This window comes from Homarus americanus, unplaced genomic scaffold (assembly GCF_018991925.1).
Source record: "Homarus americanus isolate GMGI-L3 unplaced genomic scaffold, GMGI_Hamer_2.0 scaffold47693, whole genome shotgun sequence".
In the NCBI taxonomy this organism is placed as follows: domain Eukaryota; kingdom Metazoa; phylum Arthropoda; class Malacostraca; order Decapoda; family Nephropidae; genus Homarus; species Homarus americanus.
Genome location: NW_024716635.1, coordinates 288,165 through 312,500, shown reverse-complemented (window position 1 = coordinate 312,500; position 24,336 = coordinate 288,165). Strand labels below are relative to the sequence as shown.

Genomic DNA, 24,336 nt, shown 5'->3' with positions numbered 1-24,336 from the left:
TCATACACTCCCGGAGCGACCAGGACACAGCGAGGTGTTGATTTTTACCCCGTCCGCCCACTGAGACCTGCAGGCGGCTCTCCTCCTCCTTCCTTCTTCTCTCTTCTTCTTCTCCTTCTTCTCTTCTTCCTTTCCTTCTCTTCTTTGTTCTTCTCCTCCTCCTCCTCCTCTTCTGCTCTTCTTCCTACTTCTGCTTCTCATTCTTCATCCAGCGTGTCTGTGTTTCAAGCTCTCTTGTTCTATAGTCTTGTCAGGTAGCCCTCATTTACATTATGCGAGGTAGTCTTCACCTATAGCCTAGCCACATAGCCCTAATTTACATTATGCCAGGTAGTTTTCACCTATAACCTAGCCAGGTAGCCTTCATTTACATTATGCTAGGTAGCCCTCACCTATAGCCTAGCTAGATAGCCTTCATTTACATTATGCCAGGTAGCCCTCACCTATAGCCTAGCTAGATAGCCCTCATTTACATTATGCCAGGTAGCCCTCACCTATAGTCTAGCCATTGTGGCCTCATTTATAGCCTAGCCAGGTAGCCTTCATTTTCATTATGCCAGATAGGCCTCACCTATAGCCTAGCCAGGTAACCCTCATTTACAGTTCGCCACGTAGCCCTCACCTATAGCCTAGTCAATGTTGCCTCATTTATAGCCAAGCCAGGTAGCCCTCAGCTATAGCCGAATCAGGAAACCCTCACCTAGTCAGGCAGCCCTCACAAACAGTCCTCTAGTCAGGCTTCAATTTTGGCCAAACAAAATCCCTCATCTACAGGTTACCAACTCATCCTCAGCCCAGTAGCCCTCAACCACAGTCAGGTAGCCACCAACCACAGTCAGGTAGCCCTCAACCACAGCCCAGTAACCCTCAACAACAGCCCAGTAGCCCTCAACCACAGTCAGGTAGCCCTCAACCACAGTCAGGTAGCCCTCAACCACAGCCCAGTAGCCCTCAACCACAGCCCAGTAATCCTCACCCACAACCAAGTTACCCTCACACACAGCTCAGTAACCCTTACCCAAAGCTCAGCAGCCCTCACCCACAGCCTGGTAGCCCTCACCCACATCCTGGTATCCCTCACCCACAGACTGGTATCTCTAGCCCACAGCCTAGTAGCCCTCACCCAAAGCATAGTAGCTCACCCACAGCATAGTAGCCCTCAACCACAGCCTGGTATCCCTCACCAGAGCCTGGTATTTCTAGCCCACAGCCTAGTAGCCCCCACCCACAGCCCAGTAGCCCTCACCCACAGCCTAGTAGCCCTCACCCACAGCCTGGTAGCCCCTCACCCACAGCCTGGCATTTCTGCCCACAGCCTAGTGCCCTCACCCACAGCCTAGTAGCCCTCACCCACAGCCTAGTAGCCTCACCCCACAGCTCAGCAGCCCTCAACCACAGCCTGGTATCCTCACCCACAGCCTGGTATCTCTAGCCCACAGCCTAGTAGCCCTCACCCACAGCCCAGTAGTCCTCACCCACAGCCTGGTATCCCCACCCACAGCCTGGCATCTCTAGCCCACAGCCTGGTATCCTCACCCACAGCCTGGTATCCCCACCCACAGCCTGGTATCCTCACCCACAGCCTGGTATCCCCACCCACAGCCTAGAATCCTCACCCACAGCCTAGTAGCCCTCACCCACAGGCTGGTAACCCTCAACCACAGCCTGCATTCCCCACCACAGCCTGGTATCTCTAGCCCAAGCCTGGTAGCCCTCACCCAGCCCAGTAGCCCTCACCCACAGCCTGGTATCCCTCACCCACAGCCTGGTATCCCCACCACAGCCTGGTATCCCTCACCCACAGCCTGGTATCTCTAGCCCACAGCCTGGCATCCTCACCCACAGCCTGGCATCCTCACCCACAGCCTAGTATCCCCACCCACAGCCTGGTATCCCTCACCCACAGCCTAGTATCCCCACCCACAGCCTGGTAGCCCTCACCCACAGGCTGGTAACCTCACCCACAGCCTGGTATCCTCACCCACAGCCTGTATTCTAGCCCACAGCCTAGTAGCCCTCACCCACAGCCCGGTAGCCCTCACCCACAGCCTGGTATCCCCACCCAGCCTGGTATCCCCACCCACAGCCTGGTAGCCCCACCCACAGCCTGGTAGCTCCTCACCCACAGCCTGGTAGCCCTCACCCACAGCCTGGTATCCCTCACCCACAGCCTGGTAGCCCCACCCACAGCCTGGTATCTCTAGCCCACAGCCTAGTAGCCCCACCCACAGCCTGGTAGCCCCACCCACAGCCTGGTAGCCCTCACCCACAGCCTGGTATCCCCACCCACAGCCTGGTAGCTCTACCCACAGAATGGCACCCTCACCCACAGGCTGGTAGCCCTCACCCACAGCCTGGTATCCCCACCCACAGGCTGGTAGCTCTCACCCACAGCCTAGTAGCCCTCACCCACAGGCTGGTAGCTCTCACCCACAGGCTGGTAGCCCTCACCCACAGCCTGGTATCCCCACCCACAGCCTGGTATTCTCACCCGGCTGCTGGTAGCTCCCCACCCACAGCCTGGTAGCTTCTCACCACAGGCTGGTATCCCCACCCACAGCCTGGTGATCTCACCCACAAGCTGGTAGCTCTCCACCCACAAGCTGGTAGCTTCCACCCACAGGCTGGTTGTCTCACCACAGGCTGGTATCCTCACCCACAGCCTGGTATCCTCACCCACAAGCTGGTAGCTCACCCACAAGCTGGTAGCTCACCCACAGGCTGGTATCCTCACCCACAGCCTGGTATCCCCACCCACAGCCTGGTATCCCTCACCCACAAGCTGGTAGCTCTCACCCACAAGCGGTAGCTCTCACCCACAGGCTGGTAGCCCTCACCCACAGGCTGGTATCCCCACCCACTGGCATCCCCACCCACAAGCTGCTGGCATACTCACCCACAGGCTGGTAGCCCCACCCACAGGCTGGTATCCTCACCCACAGGTGGGTAGCTCACCCCACAGGCTGGTAACCTCACCCACAGCCTGGTAGCTCTCACACACAGCCTGGTATCCTCACCCACAAGCTGATAGCCCCCACCCACAGGCTGGTATCCTCACCCATAGGATGGTAGCCCTCACCATAGAATGGTAACCTCACCCACTGCCTAGCCTCACCCACTGGATGGTAGCCTCACCCACAGGCTGGTTGCCCTCACCCACAGGCTGGTAGCTCTCACCCACAGCCTAGTAGCCCTCACCCATAGAATGGTATCCCCACCCACAGGCTGGTAGCTCACCCACAGGCTGGTATCCTCACCCACAGGCTGGTAGCCCTCACCCACAGCCTGGTAGTCCTCACCCACAGGCTGGTAGCTCTCACCCACAGCCTGGTATCCTTCACCCACTGCCTGGTAGCCCCACCCACAGGCTGGTAGCCCTCACCCACAGGGTGGTAGCCCTCACCCACAGCCTGGTAGCCTGACAGATATGATGGTAGCCCTTACCTGCAACCCTAATAGCCATCACCATAGGATGGTAGCGCTCACCAACAGCCTAGTAGCCCTCACCACAGGATGTAGCCCTCACCCACAGGATGGTAGCCCTCACCCACAGCCTAATAGCCCTGACAGATATGATGGTAGCCCTCACCCACAGCCTTGTAGCCCTTACCCACAGCTTAATAGCCATCACCCATAGGATGGTAGCCCTCAACAACAGCCTAGTAGCCCTCACTCCAGGATGGTAGCCCTCACTCACAGTATAGTAGCCCTCACCCACAGGATGATAGCACCTCACCCATAGATTAGTAGCCCTCACCCACAGGATGGTAGCCTGCCACCCACAAGATGGCCCAGTAGCCCTCACCTACAGCTTAGTAGCCCTCACCCACAGCATGGTAGCCCTCACCCACAGCATGGTAGCCCTCACCCACAGCATGGTAGCCTCACCCATAGATTAGTAGCCCTCACCCACAGGATGGTAGCCTGCCACCCACAAGATGGCCCCTAGTAGCCCTCACCTACAGCTTAGTAGCCCTCACCCACAGCATGGTAGTCCTCACTTTCAGCCTAGTATAGCCCTCACCCACAGGATGGTAGCCCTCACCCACAGACTAGTAGCCCTCACCCACAGCCTGGTAGCCCTCCACCCATAGCCCAGTAGCCCTCACCCACAGCATGGTAGCCCTCACCCACAGCCTGGTAGCCCTCACCCACAGGATGGTAGCCCTCACCCACAGCCAAGTAGCCCTCACCCACAGGATGGCAGCCCTCACCCACAGCCTGGTGGCCCTCAACCACAGCCTGGTAGCCCCCAATCACAGCCTGGTAGCCCCCAATCACTGCCTGGTAGCCCTCACCCATAGTCTGGTAGCCCCTCACCACAGGATGGTAGTCCTCACCTCACAGCCTGGTAGGCTGGTAGCTCTCCCCACAGCCTGGTATCTCTCACCCACAGCTTGGTAGCCCTCACCCACAGGTCAGTAGCCCTCACCCACAGCTTGATAGCCCTCACCCACAGGTCAGTAGCCCTCACCCACAACTTGGTAGCCCCCACCCACGGCCCAAACGTCTTCAACCACAGCTCAGTAGCCCTCACCTGGCCTGGTGTCCCTCACCCACAGCCTGGTAACCCTCACCCACAGCCTGGTAACCCCCAACCGTAACCTGGTAGGTTGGTAGCTCACCCACAGCCTGGTTCCCTCATCAACAGCCTGGTAGCCTAATCCACAGCCTGGTAACCCTCACACAGCCTGGTAACCCTCACCCACAGTCTGGTAGCCTCACCCACAGCCTGGTAACCCCACCCCTGGTCAGCCCTCACCCACAGCCTGGCCAACCCTCACCCACAGCCTGGTAGCCCTCATCTACAGCCTGGTAACCCTCACCCACAGCCCCTCACCTGCAGCCAGGTAGCGTACACCACCAGCCAGGCAGGCCCCACTCACAGATCACGACCCATTAACCAACATGTCAGCCTTTACCCACAGCCCTCACATATCCACAAAGCACATATTATATACTGTATAAATATAGATGTACATAAGTGTGAGGTGGCAGACCATCCTCACTGACGACTTACCCTGGCAGGCGGCAGACACACACACACACAGTAACACCTGATAGTTAGCATAATATAATCATAAGAAGGTGAATCAACATGTATATAAATGTTTATTCTCTAAGTTATAATAATAAATATATCATATATTAATAAACTCAGTACAGTTCTCTACCTTCCACTCTACACCTACACTACCCTGGCCCTGACTATGCTAACCTTTTTTTAACATTATATAACATTTTATATATTAAAATAAATTGAGGCAGTTTTCTGATGAAACTTTAAATCACAGCTCAAGTTTTTAGCTAAATAGGGATAACCTTTTTGTTATTATTTCTGTGACTTACTGTAAATTAGTTCATATATCGGGATGGTGAAATTTATTGTTTTAAAGATGTTGTTTACCATTAATCTATAACATTACCAAACTATAGATGAATAGAAGTCAAGTCAGGTAAAGCAAATAATGATGTGATTCATTATGACAACACACACACACACACACACACACACACACACACACACACACACACACACACACACACACACACACACACACACACACACACACACACACACACACACACACACACCTCTTTGATTGTTGGCAAAAAAGTTATCGCTATTTTGCAATTAACTTTAAACGTATGGCATATACTGTATATAACATGACACCAAGTTATCATCGTCAGTGTGTAATATTATGATCAATAATGAACTTATCACACACTGAGCAATATTGTACATGTGTGAGTGAGTGAGAGAGGATCTTATTGGCGTGAGTGAGAGGACTCTTACTGGTGTGAGTGAGAGAGGACTCCGGTGTGAGTGGGAGAGGACTCTTACTGGTGTGAGTGAGAGAGAGAGGGCTCTTACTGGTGTGGTGAGAGAGGAGCTCTTATTGGCGTGGTGAGAGGGAGCTCTTACTGGTGTGGTGAGAGAGGGCTCTTACTGGTGTGAGAGGGGAGAGAGCTCTTACTGGTGTGAGTGTGAGAGGGACTCTTATTGGCGTGAGTGGAGAGGGCTCTATTGGCGTGAGTGGGGGCTCTTACTGGTGTGGTGGAGAGAGGCTCTTACTGGTGTGGTGAGAGAGCTCTTACTGGTGTGGTGGTGAAGGGACTCTTATTGGCGTGGTGAGAGAGGGAGCTCTTACTGGTGTGGTGAGAGAGGGGAGCTCTTACTGGTGTGAGGTGGGGAGCTCTTACTGGTGTGGTGGGTGAGAGGACTCTTACTGGTGGGGGTGAGAGAGCTCTTATTGGCGTGGTGGAGAGGGGCTCTTACTGGTGTGGTGAGAGAGAGCTCTTACTGGTGTGGTGGAGAGAGGGACTCTTACTGGTGTGGTGGAGAGAGACTCGGTGTGGGTGGGAGAGGACTCTTACGGTGTGGTGAGAGAGGGACTCTTACCAGGTGAGAGAGGGACTCTTACTGGTGTGAGTGAGAGAGGACACTCTTGGTGTGGTGAGAGAGGACTCTTATTGGCGTGGTGAGAGAGGGACTCTTACTGGTGTGGTGAGGAAAGGACTCTTATTGGTGTGAGTGGAGAGGACTCTTATTGGCGTGGTGAGAGAAGGACTCTTACTGGTGTGAGTGAGAGGACTCTTATTGGCGTGAGTGAGAGGACTCTTATTGGCGTGAGTGAGAGAGGGACTCTTACTGGTGTGGTGAGAGAAGGACTCTTACTGGTGTGAGAGAGAGAGGATTACTGGTGTGGTGAGAGAGGGACTCTTACTGGTGGGAGAGAGGACTCTTGGTGTGGTGGAGAGGGACTCTTATTGGCGTGGTGAGAGAGGGACTCTTACTGGTGTGTGAGTGAGAGAAGGACTCTTACTGGTGTGGTGGAGAGGACTCTTATTGGCGTGGTGGAGAGAGGACTCTTACTGGTGTGGTGAGAGAGACTCTTACTGGTGTGAGGTGAGAGGACTCTTATTGGCGTGGTGAGAGGACTCTCTGGTGTGAGTGAGAGAGGACTCTTACTGGTGTGAGTGAGAGAGGGACTTGGTGGGAGGGAGGAGGACTCTTACTGGTGTGAGGTGAGAGAGGCTCTTACTGGTGTGGTGAGAGGACTTTACTGGTGTGGTGAGAGAGGGACTCTTACTGGTGAGTGGAGGACTCTTGGCGTGGTGAGAGACTTACTGGTGTGAGTGAAAGAGGGGCTCTTACTGGTGTGAGTGAGAGAGGGCTTTTACTGGTGTGAGTGAGAGAGGGACTCTTACTGGTGTGGTGAGAGAGGGACTCTTACTGGTGTGAGTGAGAGAGGGACTCTTACTGGTGTGAGTGAGAGGGACTCTTGCTGGTGTGGTGAGAGAGGACTCGTGCTGATGGGTGGTGGAGGACTCTTGCTGGTGTGTGGTGAAGAGGACTCTTACTGGTGTGGTGGGGAGAGAGGACTCTTACTGGTGTGAGTGAGAGAGGGACTCTTACTGGTGTGGTGGAGAGGGACTCTTACTGGGGTGAGGGACTCTTACTGGTGTGTGTGAGAGGGGACTCTTGGTGTGTGTGAGAGGGACTCTTACTGGTGTGAGTGAGAGAGGGACTCTTACTGGGTGAGAGAGGGGACTCTTACTGGTGTGTGTGAGAGAGGGACTCTTACTGGTGTGTGAGAGTTCTTACTGGTGTGAGTGGAGAGGGACTCTTACTGGTGTGAGTGGGACTCTTACTGGTGTAGTGAGGGAGGGACTCTTACTGGTGTGAGAGGGAGAGGGACTCTTACTGGTGTGAGTGGGAGAGGGACTCTTACTGGTGTGAGTGAGAGAGGGACTCTTGCTGAGTGAGAGAGGACTCTTACTGGTGTGAGTGAGAGGGACTCTTACTGGTGTGAGTGAGAGGGACTCTTACTGGTGTGGGTGAGAGAGGACTCTTACTGGTGTGTGGTAAGAGACGGAGGTGGACGTGACCTCAACGGTCAATACCCCACAGCCTCACCCACCCGTCACCTTCCTCTTACAACACCAGTGTCATATACTGTCATTTACTTTATATTGTAACACGTGTATAAATATTATTTACTTCTCTGTATATATATATATATATATATATATATATATATATATATATATATATATATATATATATATATATATATATATATAAAAAAATGGAAACAACGAATACTTAGCTTTCGTCTTTATTCAGTTGCCTCTGAAGATGTCTTGAATAAAGACGAAAGTGTAAATACTCCGTTATTTCCATGATTTTATCAAATTTATCTTTTTCATTGGATTTATGAAATATATATATATATATATATATATATATATATATATATATATATATATATATATATATATATATATATATATATATATATATATATATATATATATACATTTCACTCATCTATCTACCTAAATACATAAATATTATATATAAATATATAAAGCGTCACAAGTAATATCTGCAAGAGTTAAAGGAGCAAGAGAATATTGAGCATGTGAGCATGATGAAGGATATAATAAGAGAGGAGGGTGAGGCTGGGAGGAGCGGAGGAAGAGGAGGAGGGGGGAGAGAAGGGAGGAGGAGGAGGCAGCAGGCGTGTGGGTGTGGCCGGCAGGTCGTGGTGATGTGCCCTGCATGCTGCAGCCTGCCAGCCTGCGCCGCCACCACCACCCACCAAAAGCAAGCAATAGATGACCCTACAAGGAAGGGTAAGAGGGAACCTACCCTGTTCGGGGCCCGGGGGAACTAAGGGCCTCATACCACGCCCATCGACCACTTTGGATAAGTGACCAACCGACTCTCACCCAAGCCAAGCGACGGTATGATAGGTTGAGGAGCCTCTAGGGGTGGAGCTCTGGTTGCGAATGGTGCTCTCATTGGCTGGCCGGGGAGCAGGAGGCTGGATTGGTGGGCGGGTTCGGGCGAGAGGATTTTGACAACATATGGAGATTGGGGAGTAGAGGAAGACTTGAGCTGGAGAAGACAGGCGGCGGCATTCTGGTCATCCAAACTTGATGAAGCCTTTGAACTCTTGGTATCCTTGGCCTTATGCGACTTAAAAACGGAAAAATCGAGGTTCTTAATCTCGTTCTTCTGGTTCTGTTCACTCACTTTACTCAAAGCCTCTGGTTTGTGCTTTCCTGGCATCGAGAGATCAAGCTCGCGCAGTTCACTCTCATCCTCAACAATACGCATCTCGTTGCTTGTATCATCATCTTCGTCGTCGTCGTCATCGTCGGCGAAACAATCGTTGGAGCCGACGGTTTTGTTGGCGTCGTCGGATATCTCGGAGCCATCGTCGCTGGTCTGACTACTCGGTCTACTTCGAGGTTTGGACAGGTCTTGTGGGCCTTCGTCTTCTTCCTCGTCCTCGTCGTCGTCGTCGTCGTCGTCGCCCCCGTCGTCGTCGTCGGTGGTCGTAGTGGTGGTTGTTGTGGTAGTAGTGGTAATGGTGGTTGTGGTCGGGAGGCGGCTCGAACTAATCTCACCATCTTTTAGTCTTCTTTTGTGTAGCACCTGAAGAGTCACTGGAATCACTAGAAGCTTCCGTGTTTATCTTATCTGCCCTTTCTGAGTCTTTCTGGTTCTTGAGGAGTTCTTGTGCCGCCATGAGGTTCTGGAACGGTGACGGCTTCAACTTGTGGGACATGAGGGGTCGAGACTGACCACTGGAAAGCGACTGTGAACTACCACCGAATTTTCCAGATCTGCACTCGATCCACCGAGAGAGCAGAGCGTCCCTGGGGTATTGACCCATTTCAGAGGGATCCTTCTGATCTTTCTCGGGTTCCTTCGGAGGTTTAGGATCCCTTAGATTACTTGTTCTAGTTAAAGCTAAAGGTTCGGAGGATGCTGGAAGCGCTGTAGTTTTGGTTGAGGAAGAACTTGATTCTTGTTTATCGTCCTTTGATGGGTGTCTGAGCTGCTGACGTCGACGAGAAGGTGAGGACGCGACACTCACCTCTTTACTATTATTACTCACAGACTCGGACTCCGACGTGTCTCTTTCTGTGTCACTTTTATCTGGGGGTTCTCGGACGGGTGAACGGGAGGGGCTATTGCTTTTGTGTTCGTTTGTTTTGTGCACTTTTTGGGGACTATTAGTTCGCTGTTTCACTTTGGTCTTCTCTTTTACCTTATTTGCCTTTTCTCTTCTGCCTTTGTCTTTCGTAGGAGGAATATTGGTGGTTTTCTCTGTCTTCCTGGGACCATCACCCCGCTGACTCACACCACAACTTTGTGTAGTGTGTGTGTGTTTACGAGTTTCCTTTATGTTGAGGACTAGAGAGTGTCCTGACGACCGCGTCTGCTGAAACTGTCCTTCTGGTGACCATGGTGGTACTGTCCCTGGTCTGGGTACTCTCACTCTCTCCACTTTCCTCCTGGCCATCTCCTCCCTCTCCCCTCCTCCTCCCTGTCCTTCCTGCTTCCTCTCACTCCCTCCCTTTTCTGGGACGCCCCCTACCGCTCCCTTTCCCAGACTTTCCCGCCTTTCCAGCATTCAGCTTTCTCTCCATTCCCGATGTCATGACGGCATTCGATCTGCAAAGAGATAAAATTATCTCATCAAACTACTGAAGGCTCACTCTGCGTTTCGGTATTTTCAAAGTGGATCATCCGTTTTTTTTTTTGCAAACTGACTGTAATAATCTTCAAAGGAACCATTATTGCAATAAAGTCTGACTGGAATGATCAAAGCAATTTCTGAGACGTCTATGTATCGAATGCATTTTTTCATAAACGTTGTTTGAGCTCTTCGTGTGATTATTCATGTTCATCTATTTGTCCTTTTATTATTTATTTATTTTTTTGGCGGGTCATTTTTTACTCGAGCTATAAGATGGTATTAGTGTGTGTTGGAAACTTGTCTCAGGTGACGAGTAAGGCGTTTCCCTGTGACTCTCTCGTATCGGGAAGTGAGAAAACTGAATCACTGGAAGAAACTGAGGCTGGGGGCACCAGACGGCAAGCTGAACACCACTGCTGGAGATCTGGCAAGTCACCACCTCTCTCGTTGACTCTTTCTTTAATACAAAACTCGATCATAACCCTTAAGGTAATAAGTATTTCTTGGGTACATATTACTCCTGGTGAGGTACACGAGATAGAGAAGGTCAGCAGGGATACTCTGACTTGGTCTACGGTGCAGCCAACCCAACCATGCCTCTCACGGACGTTTAGCTACAATGCACACAACATCAAACTCCTCCTCAAAGAGCAGACTTGGCGTGTACCAAGTGCTAGGCTAGTGTGAGCTGGTCAGCAAGCCGAGTCTCGCCCACGGTTATGTCCAGATCTCCCGCAGTGTACAAGACATTACAATTTACTCTGCTGCACACACACATAACTACTGCCATAAAGCACTGTGTTTTGCTACGTGACCTACACAGCCATACATCACAGCCATGCAGCAGAGGTGAAGGGTAAAACAAACTGGGACACATTAATATACACAGTGCAATACAGTAATGTGTTGTAGCAAGATTCACACAGGATATGTGTGTTGTGTGTGTGTGTGTGTGTGTGTGTGTGTGTACCCTGGTAAAAGTTCCATGACCTCAATACACTCTCTGACCAGACGCAGAAACGATCACCAATATCACTCAACACACGTCACTACAACTTCACTCTTTTTAAACCAACCGGGAAGAAAAAATGTTGTATATACTTTCTATAATATTTTGTATACTCCATCATTCTCGATTTATATCACATATGCAAATCAATTCAGCAAAATTTGTCTTAATCCATGAACTACATTGGTGTCAGTAATACGTAGCAAAGATTTAATGTCGCAATATTGAGGGACAGAGGAGAGTGAGCGTCCAACGTGGAAGGGTTATGAAGGGAAGTATTATGAACAACTTATACTACTTATCAGAGGAATATTTTTAGTATTGTGTAATTTACTAAAGGACAAACACAGCAGACACCACGGCCATAATGCCAGGGTTTAGGCGGGGTGGAGGGACTGGGCGTGATCAAGGCTGGGAGGTTCTCGGCAAGAGCTAGTTGACTGCTTTACCAGAAATATGTTATATTTTGGTGGTTTTCACAGCAGGTGGGAAGGAAGAGGATGGGGAGGGAGGTATGCATGATGGGGTAGACTTGTGTGTGGGGTGGGTTGGTGGGCGGTGCTGGTTGTCTGGGGTTCACACTTTATAAAGTGGGCGGGGTTTTATGGAGGCCAGTTACGCCCTTGTGAAGGATGGGTGTGGCTAAATCACAGTTCAATGGAGCGATGTGAGGGAAGCAGGGAGGTGGGGAGGGGTGCTGGTCTCTGCCGCAGTTGTTGGAGCTGAGCAAAACTCAGGGCAGGGTACGAGTTGGCTCCAGCGGCTGGGACTTAGTGAAGAAAGGGTTGTGATATATTTAGCGAGGCTGTGGGTGTTTTGTGAGCAATGAGAGCGGCTTTGGGGCCAGTAGGCGGGGCGTATTGACAAGTGGGCGGGGCTGGCGGCCGCTGCTATGAGACGGACGCACTCCTCCTCCACACATCAACCTGCATCATTTTCAACCTCAGCTGCTGTAATAACATAACCTCATCATGAAGACAACACTAATAATCTGTGTAGCTCGGCCAGGAGGGCAGATTAAGGCAAAGAACCAGAGAGGTGGCAGCGAGGGTGGCACTGGCACCTCCCCTGCGCCCGGCCAGCCAGCCTGGCTCTGCAAATAATGGCACCGCCACCATCACAATCCCACCAATCGATACTCAGTTGGCGTGATATGAAGGTGGTGCAGCCAGTATAGCACCAGATATGCAAGGGAGGGAGTGTTGGGGAGCAGTGTTACCAGAGTGTTTGTTCAAGGGGAGTGATCCAACGCCAATATATATATATATATATATATAAATAAGAAGATCTTAATAAAATACACACTACACTATAGTGTTTAACAAGTACAAATATTCGAGGTGTGTGTGATGGGTGAGGTGCTAGGGTGGTGAGGTGCTAGGGTGGTGAGGTGCTAGGGTGGTGAGGTGCTAGGGTGGTGAGGTGCTAGGATAGTAAGGGTGTAGGTTGTGAGGAGTGAGGGGCAGTGAGGAAATGGGAGAAGTGAGGGCGGGGAGTAGTGAGCAGAAGAGGATGGGTGTAATGAAGGGTGGGCAGGGTAGTGAGGGGCAGGGGTAACAAGGGCAGGGTGTAGAAAGGGAGGTGTGGGTAGTGAGGGGAGGTGTGGGTAGTGGGGGAGTGTGGGTAGTGAGGGGTGGAGTGGGGGTAGTGGGGAGGGTGGGGGTAGTGGGGGAGGAGTGGGGGGTGGTGGGGGAGGTGGAGTGGTGAAGGGGAGGTGGAGTGGTGAGGGGTGGAGGTGGAGTAGTGAGGGAGGAGTGTGGGTAGTGAGGGGAGGAGTGTGGGTAGTGAGGGGTGGAGGTAACGAGGGGCGGGTGTAGTGACAAGAGGGATGGGTGTAATGAAGAGGTTAGGGCAAGGGGTAGAAGGAGGAGTAGGGGTAGTGGGGGGAGGAGTGGAGGTAGTGAGGGGAGGAGTGGAGGTAGTGAGGGAGGAGTGTGGGTGAGTGAGGGGGAGGGTGGGGGTGTGGGGGAGGAGTGGAGGTGCAAGGGGAGGTGGAGTGGTGAGGGAGGTGTGGGTAGTGGGGGAGGTGGGGGTGGTGGGGGAGGGTGGAGGTAGTGAGGGGGGGTGTGGGTGAGTGGGGGAGGGTGGGGGGAGTGAGTGGGGGGAGGTGGGGGTGAGTGAGGGAGGGAGTGGGGGTGAGTGGGGGAGGTGGGGGGTAATGAGGGAGGGAGTGGGGGTGTGGGGGAGGGAGGTGGGGGTGAGTGAGGGGAGGGTGGGGGTAGTGAGGGGAGGAGTGGGGTAGTGGGGGAGGTGGAGGTAGTGAGGGGAGGTGTGGGTAGTGAGGGAGGAGTGTGGGTGAGTGAGGGTGGAGTAGAGGGGGAGGATGAGTGAAGGGAGGAGTGTATGAAGGGTGGGGGGAGGGTAGAAGGAAGGTGGGGAGTGAGTGGGGGAGGGTGGAGGTGGTGGGGAGGGTGGGGTAGTGGGGAGGTGGAGGTGGTGGGGAGGATGGGGTAGTGAGGAGGAGTGGGGGTAGTGAGGGGAGGAGTGGGGGTAATGGGGGAGGAGTGGAGGTGGTGGGGGAGGTGGGGTAGTGGGGGAGGAGTGGGGTGAGTGAGGGAGGAGGAGTGGGGGTAATGGGGGGGGAGGAGTGGGGAGTGAGTGATGAGGGATGGAGTGGTGGGGGAGTGAGTGAGGGAGGGTGGGGGTGAGTGGGGAGGAGGTGGGGGGTAAGTGGGGGGAGGTGGGGGTAGTGAGGGGAGGAGTGTATGGGTGAGTGAGGGTGAAGGTGTGGGTAGTGAGGAGGGAGTGGGGGTATGAGGGGAGGAGGTGGGGGTGAGTGGGGGAGGAGTGGGGTGTGGGGGAGGAGTGGGGGTGAGTGGGGGAGGTGTGGGTGAGTGAGGGGGAGGTGGGGGGTGAGTGGGGGAGGGTGGGGGAATGGGGGAGGAGTGGGGGTAGTGAGGGAGGAGTGGGGGTAGTGGGGGGGAGGGAGTGGGGGTGAGTGAGGAGGTGGGGGTATGGGGAGGAGTGGGGTAGTGAGTGGGGAGTGTGGGGGAGGAGTGGGGGTGAGTGGGGGAGGGTGTGGGTGGTGAGGGAGGGTGTGGGTAGTGAAGGAGGAGTGGGGGTGAGTGAGGGGAGTAGTGGGGTGAGTGGGGAGGGAGTGGAGGTGAGTGAGGGGGGGAGTGGGGTAGTAGGGGAGGAGTGTGGGTAGTGAGGGGGAGGAGTGGAGGGTGGTGAGGGAGGTGGAGGAGGTAGTGGGGAGGAGTGGAGGTGGGGAGGAGGTGGGGTAGTGAGGGAGGAGGGGGTAGTGAGGGGAGGAGTGGGGAGGTAGGGGAGGGAGTGGGGGTGGTGAGGGGAGGGTGGGAGTGGGGGAGGGAGTGGGGGGTAGTGAGGGGAGGAGGTGGGGGTGAGTGAGGGAGGTGGGGGTAGTGAGGGGAGGGTGGGGGTGAGTGGGGGAGGGAGTGGGGTGGTGGGGGAGGTGGGGGTAGTGAGGGGAGGGAGTGGGGAGTGGTGAGGGGAGGGTGGGGTAGTGAGGGGGAGGAGTGGGGTGGTGGGGAGGTGGGGTATGGGGAGGAGTGTGGGTGAGTGGGGAGGAGTGGGGTGAGTGGGGAGGGTGGGGTAGTGAGGGGAGGGAGTGGAGGTGGTGAGGGGGGTGGAGGTGGTGGGGAGGAGTGGAGGTAGTGGGGGAGGAGTGTGGGTAGTGGGGGAGGTGGGGTGGTGGGGGAGGAGTGGGTAGTGATGGGAGGAGTGTGGGTGGTGGGGGGAGGGAGTGGAGTGAGTGGGGGAGGGAGTGGAGGTGGAGTGGGGGGAGGGTGGAGGTGAGTGGGGGAGGGAGTGGGAGGAGTGGTGGGGGAGGTGTGGGTAGTAGGGGAGGGTGGAGAGTGAGGGAGGAGTGTGGGTGGTGGGGGAGGGTGGGGTAATTGGGGGTGTGGGTGTGGGGGAGGAGTGGGGGTAGTGGGGGAGGTGTGGGTGGTGGGGAGGGAGTGGGGTGAGTGGGGGAGGGTGGGGGAGTAGTGAGGGGAGGGTGGGGAGGTGAGTGAGGGGTGGAGTGTGGTAGTGAGGGGAGGGGGTAGTGAGGGGCAGGGGTGAGTGGGGAGGGGTAGTGAGGGGGAGGGGTAGTGAGGGGAGGGGGCTAGTGGGGGAGGGGTAGTGAGGGGGCAGGGGTAAGGAGGAGGGAGCAGGGAGTAGTGAGGGCAGGGATAGTGAGGGCAGGGATGAGTGAGGGCAGGGGTGGTGAGGGGCAGGGGATGGTGAGGGGAGCAGGGATGGTGAGGGGCAAGGGGTAGTGAGGGCAGGGGTAGTGAGGGCAGGGGTAGTGAGGGGCAGGGTGAGTTATGAGGGCAGGGGTTGTAAGGGGCAGGGGTTGTGGGGGCAGGGTTGTGATGGGCGGGGTTAATGAGGCAGGGTGAAGGGGCAGGGGTTGTAAGGGGCAGGGGTTGTAAGGGGCAGGGGTTGTAAGGGGCAGGGGTTATGGGGCAGGGGTTGTGAGGGCGAGGGTTGTGAGGGCGTGGGTTGTGAGGGGCGTGGGTTATGAGGGCATGGGTTATGAGGGGCAGGGTTGAGGGACAGGGGAGGTTATGAGGACAGGGGTTATGAGGGCAGGGGGTTAGGGGGCAGGGGTTATATGAGGGGCAGGGTTATGAGGGGGCAGGGGTTATGAGGGGGCAGGGTTATGAGGGCCAGGGGTTATGAGGGGCAGGGTTATGAGGGCAGGGTTATGTTGGGCAGGGTTGTGATGGGCAGGGTTATGAGGAGCAGGTTGTGAGGGCCAGAGGGTTGTAAGGGCAGGAGTTGTGAGGGGCAGGGGATGATGAGGGACGAGAGGTGTGAGGGGCAGGGGTTGTGAGGGTGGGGTTGAGGGGCGTGGAGTTGTGAGGCGCAGGGGTTATGAGGGGCAGGGGGTTGGGGGGCCAGGGGGTTATGAGGGGCCAGGGGTTGTGAGGCAGGAGTACTTATGAGGGGCAGGGGTTGTGAGGGCAGTGCGTTTGTGCTGTGAGTTATATTGAAGGTAATTGAAATGTTGGTGAAGTGGTAATGGTAGTAGTAGTAATGTTGATGGTGGTGGTAGCAGAGTGTGTTGACGGTCAAATAATGGTGGTAGTGGTGATGGTTAATGGTGAGGGTGGTGGTGATGTTGATATTAATGGTGGTAGTGGTGATTATGCTGATAGATGTAGTTTTGGTAATATTGATAGTGGTGGTGGTTAATTATGGTGGTGGTACACTAATGAAATAAATAACTCTTAAAATGTTCGAATATTAACCAACTGTGACACTGTAACAATAACCAAGAGTTAGTAACCTTGACCACCAACATTTACAACACGAATCATAGCACAACATATTTTTACTCTAGGACGAACACGGACACGTAACACAAACACTAGTGCTTCATACAAAAAATAAATAAAAATCGGACAGCAAACCAAAACAGTTTGAATCAAGCTGGCAAAATAAGCGAGCTTAAAATATCTTACGATCAAGCAGACAGAATAACCCAAGCAGAAGATAGAATGTAACGTAATAAAATTATCATACGATCAAGCAGACAGAATATACCGCCAGCTTGAAGATAGAGATAACGTAACAAAATTATCATACGATCAAGCAGACAAAATGTACGCAAAGCTTGAAGACAAAATGTAACGTAAGCAAATTATCAGTACGACCAAACGAAAACAAAACCAAAACAAACACAGGAAGACATGGGCAACAAACACACTGAAGCGGCCATAGCAACAAGAACAATAGGGAAGCAATCACAAAAAAACACCGTAAGATGATTAATCTTCAAACCAAAAATAATAATAATCCACACTTAAAACAGAATGCTGCTAAAACAAACAAATAAAACAAACACCCTGTTATTCCACAAACTGAAAAAATAATAATAATCGGCAAATATAAACACAAAACACAATTACAATCCACTAATTAATAAAAATAAAATCTAAAGTTAGAAAAAAATGCAACAATAAAAAATAATACCCAAACTTAAAAAAAAAAATATCAAGTAAAAAAAATACAAAATACAAAATAAAAATAAAATAATCCAGAATTTCGCAAAAAAAGATTAAAATATAATAAAATTTCAACCTCAAGGTGTATGGCGACCTATGGGGCCCAGGCAGAATAACCTCGAATGACCACGATAGGATAGCATGGATAAGGATAATATCATGCTAGGTTTGTAGAATTCCTCTTTTACCCTCTAGGAAGAATATGGAAGCAAGGATTATATTCATGGATAAAGCAACAGCCTCTAGGATAAATAAGGAAGCAAGGATAAGTAAGGATAAAACAACAGCCTCTAGGATAAATAAAGAAGCAAGGATAAGTAAGGATAAAGCAACAGCCTCTAGGATAAAAAAGAATGCTAGGATTAAATTGAGGAAGCGTAGGAGATCTGCTTTAGCCCTAATTAAGGATGGAAGGATTAGGTATACGAATTAGACTCTAGGAAAGAACAAAGGAAGAAATATGTGAAGTGGGAAGAACAAGGAAGAAATATGTGAAGTAGGAAGAACAAGGGAGAAATATGTGAAGTAGGAAGAACAAGGAAGAAATATGTGAAGTAGGAAGAACAAAGGAAGAAATATGTAGTAGGAAGAACAAGGGAGAAATATGTGAAGTAGGAAGAACAAGGAAGAAATATGTGAGTAGGAAGAACAAGGAGAAATATGTGAAGCAGGAAGAACAAGGAAGAAATATGTGAAGTAGGAAGAACAAGGGAGAAATATGTAAAGTAGGAAGAACAAGGAAGAAATATGTGAAGTAGGAAGAACAAGGGAGAAAAATATGTGAAGTAGGAAGAACAAAGGAAGAAATATGTGAAGTAGGGAAGAACAAAGGAAGAAATATGTGAAGTAGGAAGAACAAGGGAGAAATATGTGAAGTAGGAAGAACAAGGAAGAAATATGTGAAGTAGGAAGAACAAGGAAGAAATATGTGAAGTAGGAAGAACAAGGAAGAAATATGTAAGTAGGAAGAACAAGGAAGAAATATGTGAAGTAGGAAGAACAAGGAAGAAATATATGAGTAGGAAGAACAAGGGAGAAATATGTAGTGGGAAGAACAAAGGAGAAATATGTGAAGTAGGAAGAACAAGGAAGAAATATGTGAAGTAGGAAGAACAAAGGAAGAAATATTGAAATGGGAAGAACAAGGGAGAAATATGTGAAGTAGGAAGAACAAGGAAGAAATATGTGATGAAGAACAAGAGAAATAGGAAAAAAAAATATGAAGTGGAAGAACAAGGGAGAAATATGTAGTAGGAAGAACAAGGAGAAATATGTGAAGTGGGAAGAACAAGGAGAAATGTGTGAAGTAGGAAGAACAAGGAAAGAAATATGTGAAGTAGGAAGAACAAGGAGAAATATGTGAAGTAGGAAGAACAAGGAAGAAATATGTGAAGTGGGAAGAACAAGGAGAAATATGTGATGGAAGAAAAGGAAGAAATATGTGAAGTAGGAAGAACAAGGAAGAAGAAATAGTAGGAAGAACAAGGAAGAAATATGAAGTAGGAAGAACAAGGAAGAAATATGTGAAGTAGGAAGAACAAGGAGAAATGTGGAAGAACAAGGAGAAAATGTAAGGAGAACAAAAAATGTGATGGGAAGAACAAGGAAGAAATATGTGAAGTAGGAAGAACAAGGAAGAAATATTTGAAGTAGGAAGAACAAGGAAGACAATATGTGAAGTAGGAAGAACAAGGAAGAATAATGTGTGAAGTAGGGAGAACAAGGAAGTATAATGTGAGAAACAGGAAGAACAAGGAAGGAATATGTGAAGTAGGAAGAACAAGGAAGTATAATGTGAGAAACAGGAAGAACAAGGAAGTATAATGTGAGAAACAGGAAGAACAAGGAAGGAATATGTGAAGTAGGAAGAACAAGGAAGAATAATGTGTGAAGTAGGGAGAACAAGGAAGAAATATGTGAAGTAGTAAGAACAAGGAAGAATAATGTGTGAAGTAGGAAGAACAAGGAAGACAATATGTGAAGTAGGAAGAACAAGGAAGAAATATGTGAAGTAGGAAGAACAAGGAAGTATAATGTGAGAAACAGGAAGAACAAGGAAGTATAATGTGAGAAACAGGAAGAACAAGGAAGGAATATGTGAAGTAGGAAGAACAAGGAAGTATAATGTGAGAAACAGGAAGAACAAGGAAGGAATATGTGAAGTAGGAAGAACAAGGAAGAATAATGTGTGAAGTAGGGAGAACAAGGAAGAAATATGTGAAGTAGGAAGAACAAGGAAGAAATATGTGAAGTAGGAAGAACAAGGAATAATGTGTGAAATAGGAAGAACAAGGAAGAATAATGTGTGAAATAGGAAGAACAATGAAGGAATACGTAAAGTAGGAAGAACAAGAAAGTATGTGTGAAATAGGAAGAACAAGGAAGAATAATGTGTGAAATAGGAAGAAGGAAGAAATATGTGAAGTAGGAAGAACAAGGAAGGAATTTATGTAAATTAGGAAGAACAAGGAAGACAATAAGTATGAAAAAGGAAAAAAAAAGAAAAATATGCAAGAAGGAAGAAGAAAGAACAAGGAAGATAATAAGGAAGAAAAGGAAGGAAACTTCACAGTAACATCAACACTTCATAAAACATCTCAAAGGTTCTACTAAACAGCTTTAATTAACCAGGTAAATGAGTTGTAAATAAGGTAAATGAGTTGTAAATAAGGTAAATGAGTTGTAAATAAAGTGAATGAGATGTAAATAAGGTAAATGAGATGTAAATAAGGTAAATGAGTTGTAAATAAGGTAAATGAGTTGTAAATAAGGTAAATGAGTTGTAAATAAGGTAAATGAGTTGTAACTAAGGTAAATGAGTTGTAAATAAGGTAAATGAGTTGTAAATAAGGTAAATGAGTTGTAAATAAGGTAAATGAGTTGTAAATAAGGTAAATGAGTTGTAACTAAGGTAAATGAGTTGTAAATAAGGTAAATGAGTTGTAAATAAAGTGAATGAGATGTAAATAAGGTAAATGAGTTGTAAATAAGGTAAATGAGTTGTAAATAAGGTAAATGAGTTGTAAATAAGGTAAATGAGTTGTAAATAAGGTAAATGAGTTGTAACTAAGGTAAATGAGTTGTAAATAAGGTAAATGAGTTGTAAAATAGTAAAATGAGCGTAACTAAGGTAAATGTGAGTTGTAAATAAGGTAAAATGAGTTGTAAATAAGGTAAATGAGTTGTAAATAAGGTAAATGAGTTGTAAATAAGGTAAATGAGTTGTAAATAAGGTAAATGAGTTGTAAATAAGGTAAATGAGTTGTAACTAAGGTAAATGAGTTGTAAATAAGGTAAATGAGTTGTAAATAAGGTAAATGAGTTGTAAATAAGGTAAATGAGTTGTAAATAAGGTAAATGAGTTGTAAATAATGTGAATGAGATGTAAATAAGTTGAATGAGATGTAAATAAGGTAAATGAGTTGTAAATAAGGTAAATGAGTTGTAAATAATGTGAATGAGATGTAAATAAGCTGAATGGGTTGTAAATAAGGTGAATGAGTTGTAATTGGGAAAACGAGTTGTAAATAAAGTGAATGAATTGTAAATAAAATTAACAAGTTGTAAATAAGGCGAATGATTTGTAAATAAGGAAAATGAGTTATAAAAAGGCAAATGAGTTGTAAATAAGGCAAATGTGTTGTAAATAAGGTGAATGAGTTGAAAATAAAACAAATGAGCTGTAAATAAGACAAATATGATGTAAATACGGCGAATGAGTTGTAAATAGAGTGAATGAGTTGTAATTTGGAGAATGAGTTGTAAATAAGTTGTAATGAGTTCGGTAAATGACTTGTAAATAGACATTTACCATTACAGTACCACAACACTGAACAATACACTACAGCAGAACAGAACAAGAACAGGAGGATGCAGTTCACAAGTGTTCTACAAAACCCTCGTGTGCATGAACAGATACATGGGGGGGAGAAGAGGAGAAGATAGGGAGGGGGGAAGAAGGGAGGGGGAAGGCAAGGAGGAGAAGAGAGGAGAGGAAAAGAGAGAAGAAGGAGAGGGTAGAGGAGAAGAGGGAAGAGGAAGGGAGAAGAAGGGGAGAGGAGGGGAAGGAGAGGAAAGGGAAGAGGAGAGATGAGGGAAGGGGAGAGGAGAGGAGAGGAGAGGAAGGGAAGATTAAGAAGAACCAATTAAAGGAAAGTTATGTTTACCAGCCTCTTAGAAAATGGGAGAGAGGTAGGATGGTTTGTTGCCTGTGAGATGGAAGGAAGGAAGGAAGGAAGGATAGAAGGAAGAAAGGAAGGAAGGAAGGAAGGAGGGAAGGGAAGAAGGGAGGAAGGAAATATAAAGCCTGTAGGAATAAGAATGGAAAGGAAGGACGTTGGGATGGTTCACAGCCTGTAAGAAGGAGGGAAAGAAGGAAGGAAGGAAGTGTGGTCTAAAGCCTGTAAGAAGGAGGGAAGGAATGTTCTAGGGTTTGCAGTTTATAAGGAAGGAAGGAAGGAAGGGTAGTCTGAAAGCTGTTAGAAAAAGGAAAGAAATAAAGCTGGAAGGTTGGAAGGTTTACAGCCTGTAAGAAGGAAGGAAGAAAGAAAGGATGATTAACTACATGCAGGATGAAGGAAGACTGGCAGGATACTCGCTAAAGATTGTAGGAAGGACAAATAAAGAGTGAAGAATATTGCAGTAGACATCCTCCTTGAGAGAGAGAGAGAGAGAGAGAGAGAGAGAGAGAGAGATGAAACCGAGACTAATGGAAAGGAAAGAGACTACGATGATGAAAGATAAGAAGATGAAGGACGTGAAGAATGAGAGAGAGAGAGAGAGAGAGAGAGAGAGAGAGAGAGAGAGTATGTGTGTGTGTGTGTGCGGGGAGGAGGTGATGACGTACCTCTGGGGGTGGGGGGGATTGGGGTCCACCAGGGGAGGGGGCCCAGCAGGGGGTCCAGTGCCAGGCGCCTGTGGAAATAATCATATGATAGAACGTCGAAAAAAATCATGGTTAATGTCTTACAAAATCATGGTTTATGTCTTACAAGATCATGGTTAAAGCCTCATAAAATCATGGTTAAAGTTTCACAAAATAGTGGTTAAAGCCTCAAAAAAATCATGGTTAAAGTTTCACAAAATCATGGTTAACATCTTACAAAATCATGGTTAATGTCTTACAAAATCATGGTTAATGTCTTACAAGATCATGGTTAAAGCCTCATAAAATCATGGTTAAAGTTTCACAAAATAGTGGTTAAAGCCTCAAAAAATCATGGTTAAAGTCACACAAAATCATGGTTAACATCTTACAAAATCCTGGTTAAAGCTTTACAAAATCATGGTTAAGGTTTCAAATACTCAAAATTATAGGTGTTAAATCGTGGTTAAAAGTCACAGAATATCAATGATTAAAGTCAGGACAAAAAACTCTCTAAATCCTGCTAGTCTAAAAAGTCACACAATAAGTCTATGACAGGTTATAATGTCCTATCATGTTAACCTAACAGTATCATGAAATTATGGTAGCGTTACAGTATTCTCATGTCAGTCTGATAATTTAGGCAGTTTCAATATCATGGTGGTCTAACAGTATCATGGCAGTTCAGTGTCATGGTAGTCTCAATATCATGGTGTTATCACAAAATAATGATAATGTTTCAATATCATGATAAGTGTGTGATGGTATCATGGTAGTTCTGATAATCATGGCAGTGTTATCATATCATGGTAGTGTAATGTGATAGTGCACTCAAATAATTCCTGCACACACTCATGATATCCCAGTACACACTCACTATATCCCAGTACACACTTATCATATCCCAGTACACACTTATCATATCCCAGTACACACTTATCATATCCCAGTACACACTTATCATATCCCAGTACACTCATTATAACCCAGTACACTCATTATATCCCAGTACACTCAATGCCCCTGTACACTCATAATGTCCCAGTACACTCACAATATCTCAGTACACACACAATATCCTACTACACACTCACTATATCCCAGTACACTCTCATATCCCAGTACACACTTATCATATCCCAGTACACACTTATCATATCCCAGTACACACTTATCATATCCCAGTACACACTTATCATATCCCAGTACACACTTATCATATCCCAGTACACACTTATCATATCCCAGTACACTCACGCCCCAGTACACTCTCATATCCCAGTACACACTTATCATATCCCAGTACACACTTATCATATCCCAGTACACACTTATCATATCCCAGTACACCAATGCCCCAGTACACTCTCATATCCCAGTACACACTTATCATATCCCAGTACACACTTATCATATCCCAGTACACACTTATCATATCCCAGTACACACTTATCATATCCCAGTACACACTTATCATATCCCAGTACACACTTATCATATCCCAGTACACACTTATCATATCCCAGTACACACTTATCATATCCCAGTACACACTCATTATATCCCAGTACACTCAATGCCCCAGTACACACTTATATCCCGGTACACACTCATCATATCCCGGTACACACTCATCATATCCCAGTACCCACTCATCATATCCCAGTACACCCGCACCTAAATACACCAACATAATTATTATTCATTATAACAAATACATTAAACATATACATTTAGTTTACGAAGGAAAACCCGTTGGCTGGGATAAATACTTTAAAATTCTGCAAAAGAACAGAAACTACTCATACATAATGCAATTTATTCTGAAAGAAGAAATTATTACTGTATATGGTATATCAGATTGAGTACAGCTGTTTAAATACAATATACATACAATACAAATAACAATAAATACAATAGTAAAACTGTATTATGGCAAAAATCCTACACACATAAATGTTTTTATTATTATTATTGTTATTTTACAAAGAAGAAAAAAAT

At 48.1% G+C, this 24,336-nt stretch overlaps 2 protein-coding genes and 1 long non-coding RNA gene across 8 annotated transcripts in view; all 3 read right to left on the bottom strand.

Moving 5' to 3' along the window:
- LOC121858185 (myelin transcription factor 1-like) overlaps nt 1–9,140 on the bottom strand; it is a 63,661-nt gene extending 54,521 nt beyond the window's left edge. For 5 of the 6 annotated variants that reach the window (XM_042354396.1, XM_042354399.1, XM_042354398.1 and 2 more), the window contains exon 1: nt 8,743–9,140. In XM_042354396.1, the coding sequence (XP_042210330.1) occupies nt 8,743–9,133 (391 nt within the window). In that variant the 5' untranslated portion in view covers nt 9,134–9,140. Of the gene's footprint in view, nt 1–8,662; nt 8,715–8,742 lie in introns of those variants that run through there. The other variant, XM_042354400.1, reaches the window with a different exon arrangement.
- Nucleotides 9,141–9,422: 282 nt separating this feature from the next.
- Nucleotides 9,423–10,467, bottom strand: LOC121858183 (putative protein TPRXL). The gene is made up of 2 exons (XM_042354395.1): nt 10,404–10,467; nt 9,423–10,261 (listed from the first exon to the last, which is right to left on the bottom strand). The coding sequence occupies exons 1-2, from the start codon at nt 10,465–10,467 to the stop codon at nt 9,423–9,425; spliced, it is 903 nt and encodes a 300-aa protein (XP_042210329.1).
- Nucleotides 10,468–22,331: 11,864 nt separating this feature from the next.
- Nucleotides 22,332–24,336, bottom strand: part of LOC121858184 — a 125,071-nt gene continuing 123,066 nt past the window's right edge. The window contains exon 3 of the long non-coding RNA XR_006087375.1: nt 22,332–22,385. This is a non-coding gene — a long non-coding RNA (uncharacterized LOC121858184). The remainder of the gene's footprint in view (nt 22,386–24,336) is intronic.